Genomic DNA, 11,613 nt, shown 5'->3' on the forward strand with positions numbered 1-11,613 from the left:
GGTATCTATCAAATTGTCAAGTCATTTGAGAAATTTGGGCACTAATCTCTTGGCATGGATCTCAATAATTTGTTAAGTGAATATATATGCATAAAAAGTGTGATCATACCTAATAATTACATCATAAAGGGAAAAATAATCTAAAATTTTAGTTTGATAATCTTGTTTTGGAATTTAGGAATCGTTTGGCACATTTTGGCACATATTCTTACATTGGTGGCTCACTGTTTTCACTATTTCCTTACTGTTGTCATAAGTACATTCATATCTGATATAACACGTAAACTAACATCATAAGAAGGTTGGTTAGCTCATATTTTCATTTAGCAAGTCATTGGGTGTGTCTTTACTCACATTTGGTTAATACATGCTGGTCACATTTTGGATCTAGAGTGATTTTACTTGTTGTTGTACTAAAGGTTTAATAATTTCACATTTGAATGTGATTGTGATATAAGTGACTTAAAAACTTTTCCTTTCTCATACTCCATTGATAATAATTGTTCCTTGTTTCATGTACTATTATGTTTCTAGCATTGATATTTGGAATCTAACATTGTGTTTCTTGTGAGTTTCATAAGTATCAAAGTTCATAATTTCACAAAGCTCACTCTCCCTAAAGCACATTGATATAAATGATCTTGTATCTTCTTTGAGTAATCATCGATATTGGTATCTAATTGTGTTTCATTGGTGAATGATAATCTCATTTTAACAATAAGATCTAAATGCTCTTTACTTGAAGTCTTTGGATTAGCATTGAGGTATCTTGTTTCTCTTAATTAGAAATCTAATTGGTGTTCTTTGCTTAAGGGATTCTAATATAATTGAGCATCCCTTGATTGATTGGCATTAATTAATATTGACATAAGATCATCGTTAGCATTTACTTTGTTGAAATATATTGAAGATTCTAATTTTTCTCAAGTAATTGTCATTGTTGAATCGTTGAAGTGGATAAGTGCCTTAACTTGCTATCATTCATATTTGTTAAGCATCTCGTGGAAGATAATTTTATCCTTGGGTGGAAGAAATCTATTTTTTAGTATTGGCACTTGTTAATTTGGCGCATTCTTAGTGAAAAGATTGTTTTTCCATTTGTTGTTATGTACTCTGATCAAAAGCTAATCATAACTTAAGTACTCAAACAATAGGAAATCTTGACCTAAGAAATCACTCACTCAGATTGTATAAGAATTCTGAGTCTAGTTTCATTAATAACTTACCTCCAAGTATAATCTTCATTGATAGACTTTAGGGCCACCCTTCTCATATAGCTTGAGGGGCTTAGCAACTTTTTGCTGTTTAACATGGTGACCTTGTAGTCGTTAGATCCATAGTCTCTACAGCGCCAAAGGCATCAAGTGGTAAGAGCCTAATAGAAGGTATCATTAATCAAGAAATTTCTTGCATCCTCTTGGCCTCTTTCCAACAACCTAATTTGGAGACTAGTTTCAAAATAGTTAAGGGAAGGCTATACTTAGAATAGGAATATAATTAAAAATAACTAAGATTCTTGCATCACACCTAGGTCGTAGGATTTGCATATCATATAAGTTAGTCAAGTATTTAAGCAATGATTTTCTATCCAGTTACTTGGTCTCTAATTTATAATAAGCAATAATTTTACTCCATAAGGTACTGGTCTCCCATTTGAATTTCATCTAATCCTTAAATATTGCTAAAATTAACAAAGTATTTAGGCCACTCAATCATGTCTCCTAGAATTTTTGGTTACCAACTTGTCCTTTACATTCACATTTCCATAGGGACTACCCCCCATAACTTACTATTGGGAGACAACTAGAGCAGAGAGGTCACGGATCAGGGTGATAGCTCCCGACATGAGTCGTTGTTGTAGTGCATATACAATCTGAGCGATAACAGGACTAATAACAACCTTGATAGAGATGGATGATAAAAAGTCACTCTGATTAGTTTAAATGTTTAAAGAGTCACATGGGATTTAGTAGAGTCAAGTTTATAAGGAATTCATTAGAAATAAATCATTGGGAATATATATTAATAAACATTTCACTAGTTTGTCCATGAATTTATAGTTATTGACCAAACAACTAATTGAAGTAGTAGTATTATCTGATTAGGTAGAACACATTTGGTAAATCTGTTGACCTTCAATTAATCTGCCATTTGACAAAAAATCAAATTACAATGTATAAGAATAACATTATAAAACAAAAATAATTATTTTTTTAAATGTTTTAATTTATTTATTTAAACTTTCATTGGCTTATTTGTGTTCGATCTTATTTTGTAATAATGTTGACGTACAACCATTAAATCATAGTCATTTCTCAGCCACACAGTACTCCTAACTCCATACCAGTATTGACACTAGTATTGGCAACCATGTTGTAACCACATCATATTTAATGTCTAAAATATGATGTGTCATCCTCAGTGTCCAAAATACAATGGATTATATTATACTTTCATCCAACCGTTGTCATTATAGTCACAATTAATTCTCAACTAACCTAGAGCATCATAGATTGACATGCATGGATGAATTAAAATTAGCACGATGAGACAGCTAAGATGACATTGATTTTTTATTAATCGTGAACTTATTTAATATATTTGAGGAAATTATTGGTTTTTGTTTTGTTGAAATTAATGATTTTTTAATATAAATGAATAATTAAAAAGTAGTATCAGATAAGAGTAATCAAATACCTTTTTATGCAAACCTTTCCTCATTAAATAAGTTCTTTTTGTCTATCTCTATATGTGACAATGCATCAAACTCCATTTTGAGAGTATAGCAGTTGATGTCATCATTCAAGGTTGTAAATATTTATTCATAAAACCTAAAAGATGGAGCATAGTTATGCAAATAAATGTCCTCAATATTCCATAACTTAAAAATAATGCATAATATTAGTGTAAGTGACATTAATTAGGTTTCCTTCTTTCATGTTTCCTATGTTTGTAAATCCCCTGGGCATTTTATTTAATTATTCTTTTCCTTTACAACGTTAAACTATGAACAAGATTGACCTTCTAAACATTGACCTGCACAGATCGATTTGAAATACACGAGATGTATAATGCTAAGGCAAGTCCAGACTAAGTTTTATCCAACGAAGGGAGAGAAACCTAATGATCAGTCACCATTATCGTTGAGCTTCTCGACTTAGATAGAAAAAAATGTGTATCGACTTCCCAAGGATTCACCTATTATGTATAATATGAATACACCTACGAAAATAATGATAATAGTCATTGACATAGCTGTGAAGGGTTGTTGGAATTCCCCTATTCCTACTCCCAATTCTAATCATTTCAGGCAAGGATTAATTCACGGGGGCTTCACTCAATGAACTTCTGACGTATCACGTGCATTCATGGAATATTAAACAATACCCTTAATTTGACTACATATTGGAAAATACCTCTAAACATCACATTATTTAACCCCCTACCAATACAAACCCATTACACCTTCTCATTTTAAATACCCCTACTTTCACTAGATAGTGTAGGTATCCATTTTTTCATGAACATTTTTTATACCCCTTTATATTTTTCATTAACTTTGGCCTCCATTTTTTATACTTGCCAATATAAAAACCCTCTACCCCCTATATATCCCCAATATATTATGTCATTTTTTCCTTAATAAATATCCCCCAGTATGAACCCACGTGGTATGGTATTGCTCCCCTAGTGAAGTCCTCGTGGATTAATTTTATCATATATGATATTTTTTTATTGTTTTTAAATTAAAATAATACTTTTCAAATTTTAATAATTAAACTAAGTCGGAGGGAGTGCCAACTATGTGACCTTGTTAAGCTCAGTGCTTTTCAAAAAGTCTTTGTCATATATATTAACCTATTAAGTCTAAAATCATTATGTTTTAGAAAACATCATTGAACTTGTGACCTTGTTAAGCTTAGTGCTTTTCAAAAAGTCTTTGTCATATATATATTTTTTTAACAATAACGGGTATCCTTTATTTAAAATCGAGGTGAAACAAGACTAATTCAGCTTTTTTACATTGGTTTCATTCCTATTCCCGCCTTGGAGTTTTCTGCGGCCCTGAAGTGCCTGAACCTCTCATAACTTTGCTCATTTCCGACAGAGAGGATAGCTTGCTGTTTTTCCTGGAGACAATGAGGACAGAGGCGGTGGTTTGCTGACAGTCTCCGGCCAATGATTCCAGTGAAGAACCCTGCAGATTGAGGCGATGTTGCTGGCATGAAGGAGTCCGATTTGCGGTCCTCCATCCGGTTCCTTTCGGATTACAGAGGCGTTCTCTTGCTGATGTCGATTGAGACCATTTGGGCGTCGAGGAGATACACTTGAGACGCCATCAAAGTCTAGGCTCCTCTGCTCAGATCTTGGTTTTGCGGGCCTCCCTTTTTTCCTGGCTGTGCTTTGACTGTGCATTGAGAATGGAGTAAATTCGATTGAGGCCATTTGGATGTCAAGGAGAAACACTTGCGCCGCCTTCTAGGCTCCTCTAATCAAATCTTGTACTTACAGGCTTCTCTTTTTTCCTGGCTACACCTTCCCTGTGCATTGAAATTGAAATAAATTCCCCAAGAGTAACTGTACCCATTTTGGGGTGATCAGATCAGATATTGTTCCAGAGGTATTGAACATAATCTTCTCGAACCTGTGCAAAGTGCTTACTCCCGTCTTCCTGCTTATTGGATTGATCTGCCCTTGTGCTAAGGTATGCTGCTTGAGATAACACTATTGCCAGTGTAGTTGAGAGTTCCCTGAACTAACAGGCAGCCTTTGTTTGCCATTTCATCTGCCTCCTTATTCAAGCTTCTGAGGATGTGGAATATTTTACAGGAGGTAAAATCTTGCAGGATTATCTTTAGTCTGTTTAGGGACTTATTGAGGATTGCATTGTTGAACTGATCTTCTGAGTTGATCTTCCTGATGAGGATTTCCGAGTCACCGAATACTTGACATTCTTTGATGCCTTCGTCCCTGACTATTTGACAGGCTTTTGTGAGGGCAAGGAGCTCTGCTTGATTGTTTGTGGTGATGCCGAGCCCCCAGCAGAAATGGGCCTTCCTTAGGTTGTCAGCAAAGTAAATGACTCCTCCAGCACCCGCAGCCCCCGGATTTCCTTTGGAGGCACCGTCAAAGAAGATTGAAGTTGTATTTTGGGTCTTCCACCAGATTTGAAAGGCTTCTTCAGGTTCTCTGATTTTCCAAGGAGGAGGGGGGAGGGGAGGGGGGAGGGGACGAACTTTGCTAGAGGGACAATGGCTGTGGAGGTTCAGCCATGCCTTTTCAGAGGGAAGAAGGGAGGATTCAGAGCTATGAGAATGCTGGAGGACAGATTCAAGAAGAAGGCCTTTTGCTATTGAGGCGGTTTTTGCAGGAGAGCGAGAGGAGTTGTTGAAAATTAAGTCATTCCGGGCAAGCCAGATTTCCCAACAAACAAATTTGGGAATGGAAAGCCATATATGGATCCACAGGGATTTCTTTGGGATGGGTTGAGGGTAGTATTGTAGCCATCCGGAAAAAAGATCTGCTATGGAGCTGTGCTGGGGCGGGGAGACAGGCAGACCAAGAAGAGTTAGTGCCCATACTTCTTTAGCAAAATTGCAATCAGTAAACAAATGGGGAGCTGATTCTCCTGAGTTTTTGCACATTTCACATCTATGAGGCCCAGCGAAGTTACGCTTTGACAAATTGTCCCCTGTGAGCTGTTTATTTTGCATGAGGATCCAAAAAAAGAAATTAACTTTGGGAAGTCCTTTATCGTTCCATACCTGTTTCCAGAGTGCTGGTGTTCTCATGCTGTCTTTTTTGATCTGAAGGGCAGAGTAGCCCAAAGATGGCGTGTAAAACCCGGTTTCACCCCATCCCCATCTGTCTACGATGTTTTGGTGTACCGGTGCTGCATTTAACAACAGAGATTTGAGGATTTCGGTTTGCTGTTGGAGCTGTTCTGGCACAGGGGGAATTGCCCAATCTACCCAATTCCCTCTGCTGTCCCACTCAGAAATGTCATTTAGCTTTCTTATTCCTGCTTCATGTAGCCAGTTCCTGATGTCCCGGATTTCTGTGTGGGAGCTGAGAGGAGGCATGTTCATTATGCGATCTTTCCATAGAAGGGTCTTTTCCCCATTACCCGGGATGCGGTATAGGTGTTTGCTGAAACTACTCATGCTTTTCCTACAGAGGTTCCAGGTATTTGTGCCTGCTGTTGTGTTGTTTGCTGTCAGATGTCTGAGGGGGATCCCCTGCGCATATTTGGCGATGAATGTTTCGCTGATCTGATGAGTAGGATCTGAATAAATTTTCCACAAGAGCTTGCATCCAAGAGACAGATTCGAAAGTGCAGGATCTCTGATCTGAAGCCCGCCTTCCAGAATTGGCCGCTTGACTAATTCCCAGTTTGCCAGATGGATTTTATTTTGATTGCCTCTGCCTCCTTTCCAGAGAAAATCTCTTAAAAGACAAGAGATCTGCTCCATAATGTATTTCGGGGCCAGGAGAAAGGAGGCTTGGTAAATGGGAAGAGCAGATAAGACGGATTTGATAAGGATGATTTTCCCTCCCTTGGTCAACCAATAGCCTCCCCAGGAGTTAATCTTATCTTTAATTTTGCTAATGACCCCCTGCCACAAAGATCTGTTATTGACTCCAGGTGTGAGGGGAAGGCCTAAATATTTGATGCTGTCCCAATGGGCGAAGCACTCAAATCCTAGGATCTGGGCTATATTATTGAGGTTGGGCTGACTCACATTCCATCCGTAAATCGAGCTTTTCCTGTCATTTATCGCAGCTCCTGATGCTCTACAATAGCTTTTTAAGACAGCATCAAAATTGGCTGCTATTCTAGAGGAGGCCCCTCCTAGTAGAATAGAGTCATCTGCAAAAAGAGCATGATTCATTGGGTTTAGAGCACTTGCGATTCGGATTCCAGGGAGTTCACCTGTGAGCATTTCCGCGGCCAGCTTCCTGCTGAGCGAATCGGCCATAAGGATGTACAAGAAAGGTGAGAGGGGGCAGCCTTGCCTTAATCCGCGGTGCGCTTGAAAGAAGGCTGCTGGACGACCGTTGACCATGGGGGCAATCCAAGGGCATGAGATACAAGCTTTTATGAGATTGATGAACTGAGGGGGGAAGCCAAAGGCTCGTAGGACTTGGAGGAGATAGGCATGATTGACTCTGTCAAATGCGTTCGCCATGTCAAGCTTGATCAGCATCCCCTTCTCTTTCCTCTGTTTGCTGGAGTGGATGGCTTCCTGCACTTGGATGATATTATCCAAGATGTGTCTGCCTTTGACAAATCCTCCTTGGGCTCTGGATATTAGTTTGTCAAGAAGGGGTTTAATTCTATTTGCTATGATTTTTGACAGGATTTTATAGGAGGCATTGCACAGGGAGATGGGCCTGAACCTGCCAAATGTTTCCGGATTGACCTCTTTTGGTATTAATGCAAGAAAGGTGGAATTGATGCCTCCCCCAATCTTGGCTTTCCCAAAGAATCCGTGTATCATTTTCAGCAGATCTGTTTTGATGATGTCCCAGCAGACTTTGTAGAAGCGGATTGTGAAGCCGTCCGGCCCGGGGGCCTTGTCTGAGTCCATTGCCCAAATTACCTTGATTATTTCTTCTTCAGATACTGGTTTCAGTAATGCCTGGTTGTCCTCATGGTTGATGAGGTGAGGAATATGCGTGAGCAGATTTTCAGAATCCTCTTTGCTTCCTTCATGCCTTGTGCCATAGAGGTCTTTGAAGTGATTTTCAGCTGCAATTTTTATTTGATCAAATTTATTACAGATCTCCCCTTCATCATTTTTGATCTCTGTAATATGGTTCCGAGAGAGACGGGCTTTGTATTGTCGGTGAAAAAAGGAAGTATTTCGGTCTCCTGCCTTTAACCAGAGGCTGCGAGATTTAAGTCTCCAATGCTCCTCTTCCCTTCTGATGGATTGATGGATCTTTCTTTGACAGGCAGCTTCTTTGTTTATAATTTCCGGGGTGATGTGAAGCCCTTCCATACCTATTTGCAAGGTTTCCAACTGCTGGACATCGATTTTTCTCTGGTGGGTGGATGGGTTCTGAAGATTCCTTTGCCACTTCTTTAGAGCTTGTTTGGTGGCTTTTAATTTTTGCTCCCACACGTAACTTGGTGATCCATTGATGGGGATGTCCCAAGCTGATTGTATAGTATCCATGAACCCTTCTTTTTCGATCCATAGTGGGTTAAATTTAAAGGGGATAGGTCCAAGGTCTTCTTCAGGGGCCAGAAGGAGGAGGATAGGCTTGTGATCCGAGGAGAGCTTGGGGAGAATTTTTGTAGATATGAGGAGTTTTTCCATCAGCAGGGAGCTGTGAATTAGAAATCTGTCCAGCCGGGCAGCGATGTGATCAGGCCCAGTTCTGTTATTTGTCCAAGTATATTTGCCTCTCACCGGGGCAAAGTCTAGAAGATCCCACTGTTGCATTATTTCCTCTACCAAAGGGAGCATCTGATCTCTGTTGCTGTTTCCCCCCCTTTTTTCTTTAGGCTTCATTACTAAGTTGAGATCTCCTCCCAGGACAATATTTTTTGGGGAGTGCTGATCTAAAAAGGCCAAGAGAGTACTCCAACAGTCTCTTTTTTCTGCATGGTTAACAGGAACATATAAATTGAATAAAGCTATAGATAACTTACTTTCTAAATGTTTTAGCTCCGTGAAGATCCAATGTTGCGTCTCGTGGGAGTTTGCCAGTTGAAACTTATCTTCCGACCAGAGGGTAGCAACGCCTCCCGAGGTTCCTCTTGAGCTGACTGCTATGCCTTCATTCTTTTTCCATTTAGATTTGCTGATATCCTTGAGTGTTTGCCCATCGATTTTGGTCTCTTGGAGTAGGAGGATGTCTGAGGGTTCTATTTTTGTTAGATCTTTAACGGCTTCAATTTTTGGTTGAGTCCCCAGGCCTCTGCAGTTCCAAGAGACTATTCTCATTATTTACCTGGCGAGGGGTTTGGGATTACTCCCTTGATGGATCTTCCTCTAGTATTCCTTCCTATGGTCATCTCTATTGTAGATTGGCTGCCTTGCATTTTGAGACGCTCTGCTTCCTCCTCCCTGACTGCTTTGTGGGTCTTCCTGCCTGCTTTCTTCGAGGGCCTCTCAAAGGTCTCTTCCTCTGAGGAATCTGAAGGCTCTGGCACTTTATTCTTCTTTGTAATATCTGCATATGAGAGCCTGGAGGGGCTGCCCTGTGTAGAATCTAGCGGTGCTTCTCCACCTCGCTCTTTATTTGCCTGTGGATCTTCGACCTGTGCTGGTGTGATCAGATCTGGTTCTGGGGGGTCTGAAGGAGAGGCTTCTTCAGTATTTGTGTTCTCATCCGATTTCTGTTGGGTTTCATTTTCTTTGCTGGGTTTTCCTTGATTGTTCCCCTTAGTGGCTCCTTTCCTTGTTGCATTTGCATTGCCCGTTTTCTGGATTGTAGTCCATTGATCTCCCTTGGGGGGATGGCTCTGATCTTCCGACTTTTTCTTGCAGTGTTTTGCGAAGTGGCCATAGCCGTGACAGTGTCTGCATTTAAAGGGGATCTGCTCGTAATCCAGCTCTTGAATATGGGACCATCCTGCCACAGTGAGTTTTATTGCTTCGGGTAGTCCTTCTTCCAGATCTACTTCCACGCATATTCGGGCGCAGGAGTATTGATCTTTCCTTGCGGCCTGGTCAATGTATTTGCCCAGAGAGTTGCCGATGATTTGGAGGGATTTCTGACTCCAGCAATGCAGGGGGAGGTGGGGAAGCCGCACCCATACTGGAACCGCAGAGGGGACATCCTGGGTCGGGTCGAAGTCTGGGGACCATTTATTTAAGTATAGTCCCTGTGGCCCCATGAAATATGGCCCATTCCTGAAGATGAGGCTCCGATCTTCTGCTGATTCAAAGACGAAAACAAAGAAACCTTTACCAACGAAGTAAGATTTAATTCCTTCCTTGATCAGAGGGGTCCAGTTTCTCTTGATCCAATCTTCTACAGATTTGGGCGATGGCCAAAGACCGGTGAACTGTCCTATGAGCCCTCTATCTGCTAGATTCAAAGCTGAGCGGCAGGTTTCTTCCTCGGGAAGGGCCACCGTGGGAATGCAGTCTTTTTTTTTTACGAATTTCTGTTGCTGAGCAGAAGGGGGGCGCCTGTTGCATGCTTCTATTATTTTCTGAAAACTTATGACTTCTGGGGGAAGGGGGGGAGGATCTGCCTCCCCATCACCAGGCATGGCTGCCCAGATCCGCTGCTGAACCAGAACTCGTCCCCAGGAGGGCGGCGCAGGGGGCTAGGTCACGCAGTGCTGCGCGGGAGCAGTCCGAGCCTGTCGGAGCTCAGAGCCAGCGGCCGAAAAAGTTTGTCGAATCTCCACTATTCACCAACCAGTCAAGTGGACAGATGATTTTTGAATATTGAGAATTATTTCCATTACTCCCTGCAAATATGAAAAAAGGTAGTGGGCTTGGCCCGGTTCGGTTACTATTCGCACGACGAGCACCGACCTTGCTCGGGATCGAACACAAGACCGGTCCGTCATGACGAGGTCGACCTTACCACTACGCCGCCTCCACGACCTTGTCTTTGTCATATATATTAACCTATTAAGTCTAAAATCATTATGTTTTAGAAAACATGATTTGTTCAATGATGTTTTATATTGGATAGTGTGATTTTGTAGGAAGGGTTGGAATGGCCTTCGACTATTAAGTTAAGATAGGAGATGAGCATTGTGATTATGGTACATTTTTGTATGGAAAAAGTGGAATGTTAAATGAATCTTGTAAGGCTGAGCTGAATAATTAATATTGAGTGTATATGTAATTAACATATTTAACATTTTCATTATTTAATAAAAAAGTAAGTTAGTAAGTTTAAATATTAATTTTATTTTATAGTTTATTAAATATAAATGTATTTTTTTTAAATTTAAAAGTAGATAATCGGGGTCTTAATAAATTTACTTTCTCACATTTTACTTTATATAAATAAATATTTATTTAGAAATTGATTAAAAAGACAATTTAAATTATATTAAATTTATTTTACAATATTTTATTAAATATAAATAATTATTGTGCGAGAGGCACATTCTCCAACCTAATATGATGGATATGTGTGATTCTGTTCATGATCAATTTGGAGTTGAACCATGTTTATTTTAAAATATAATTAAAATATTCTCTAAATAGAAAAGCAATGTGGACTATATATATATATATATATATATATATATATATATATATATCTATATATATATATATATATATATATATATATATATATATATATATATATATAGATATATATATTCATACTTAGTTTTAATTAAAAGCAATATACAACATCAATAATTCAAACCACACTATGGTCACTCAATTTGTTGTTGATATTACAACACAATGTGAGAATATTTCACTCATCCTCAATCATAAATAAAATATTTTCATGTCCACGACACTTAATATAATTTCATTTCAACTTTAAAAAGAGATAAAGCATAAGTAATTAGAGATCTCCATAGTTATTCATATTGTTAAAAGTTTATACAATACTCTACCATAAAAATTTAATAGGAGATAAAGTAATTGCAAGTAAAAAAATGTAAGTAAG

General features: G+C 39.1%; 1 protein-coding gene across 1 annotated transcript; it reads right to left on the reverse strand.

Annotated features, from left to right (window-relative positions):
• Positions 1 to 4,700: 4,700 nt before the first annotated feature.
• Positions 4,701 to 10,234, reverse strand: LOC149208473 (uncharacterized). The gene is made up of 2 exons (XM_089398355.1): positions 8,965 to 10,234; positions 4,701 to 8,611 (listed from the first exon to the last, which is right to left on the reverse strand). The coding sequence occupies exons 1-2, from the start codon at positions 10,232 to 10,234 to the stop codon at positions 4,701 to 4,703; spliced, it is 5,181 nt and encodes a 1,726-aa protein (XP_089254481.1).
• Positions 10,235 to 11,613: the final 1,379 nt, after the last annotated feature.

Source organism: Pinus tabuliformis, chromosome 1_2 (assembly GCF_031772625.1).
Source record: "Pinus tabuliformis cultivar Carrire ecotype Pingquan chromosome 1_2, CPIR1, whole genome shotgun sequence".
Taxonomy (NCBI): Eukaryota; Viridiplantae; Streptophyta; class Pinopsida; order Pinales; family Pinaceae; genus Pinus; species Pinus tabuliformis.

Excerpts from the sequence above, each read along its gene's own strand:
- LOC149208473 (XM_089398355.1), bottom strand. The coding sequence starts at position 10,234 with ATGCCTGGTGATGGGGAGGCAGATCCTCCCCCCCTTCCCCCAGAAGTC. Across the intron at positions 8,612-8,964 it reads AATCCCAAACCCCTCGCCAG|AAAAAAGAGACTGTTGGAGT; the intron begins GTAAATAATGAG and ends TTAACCATGCAG.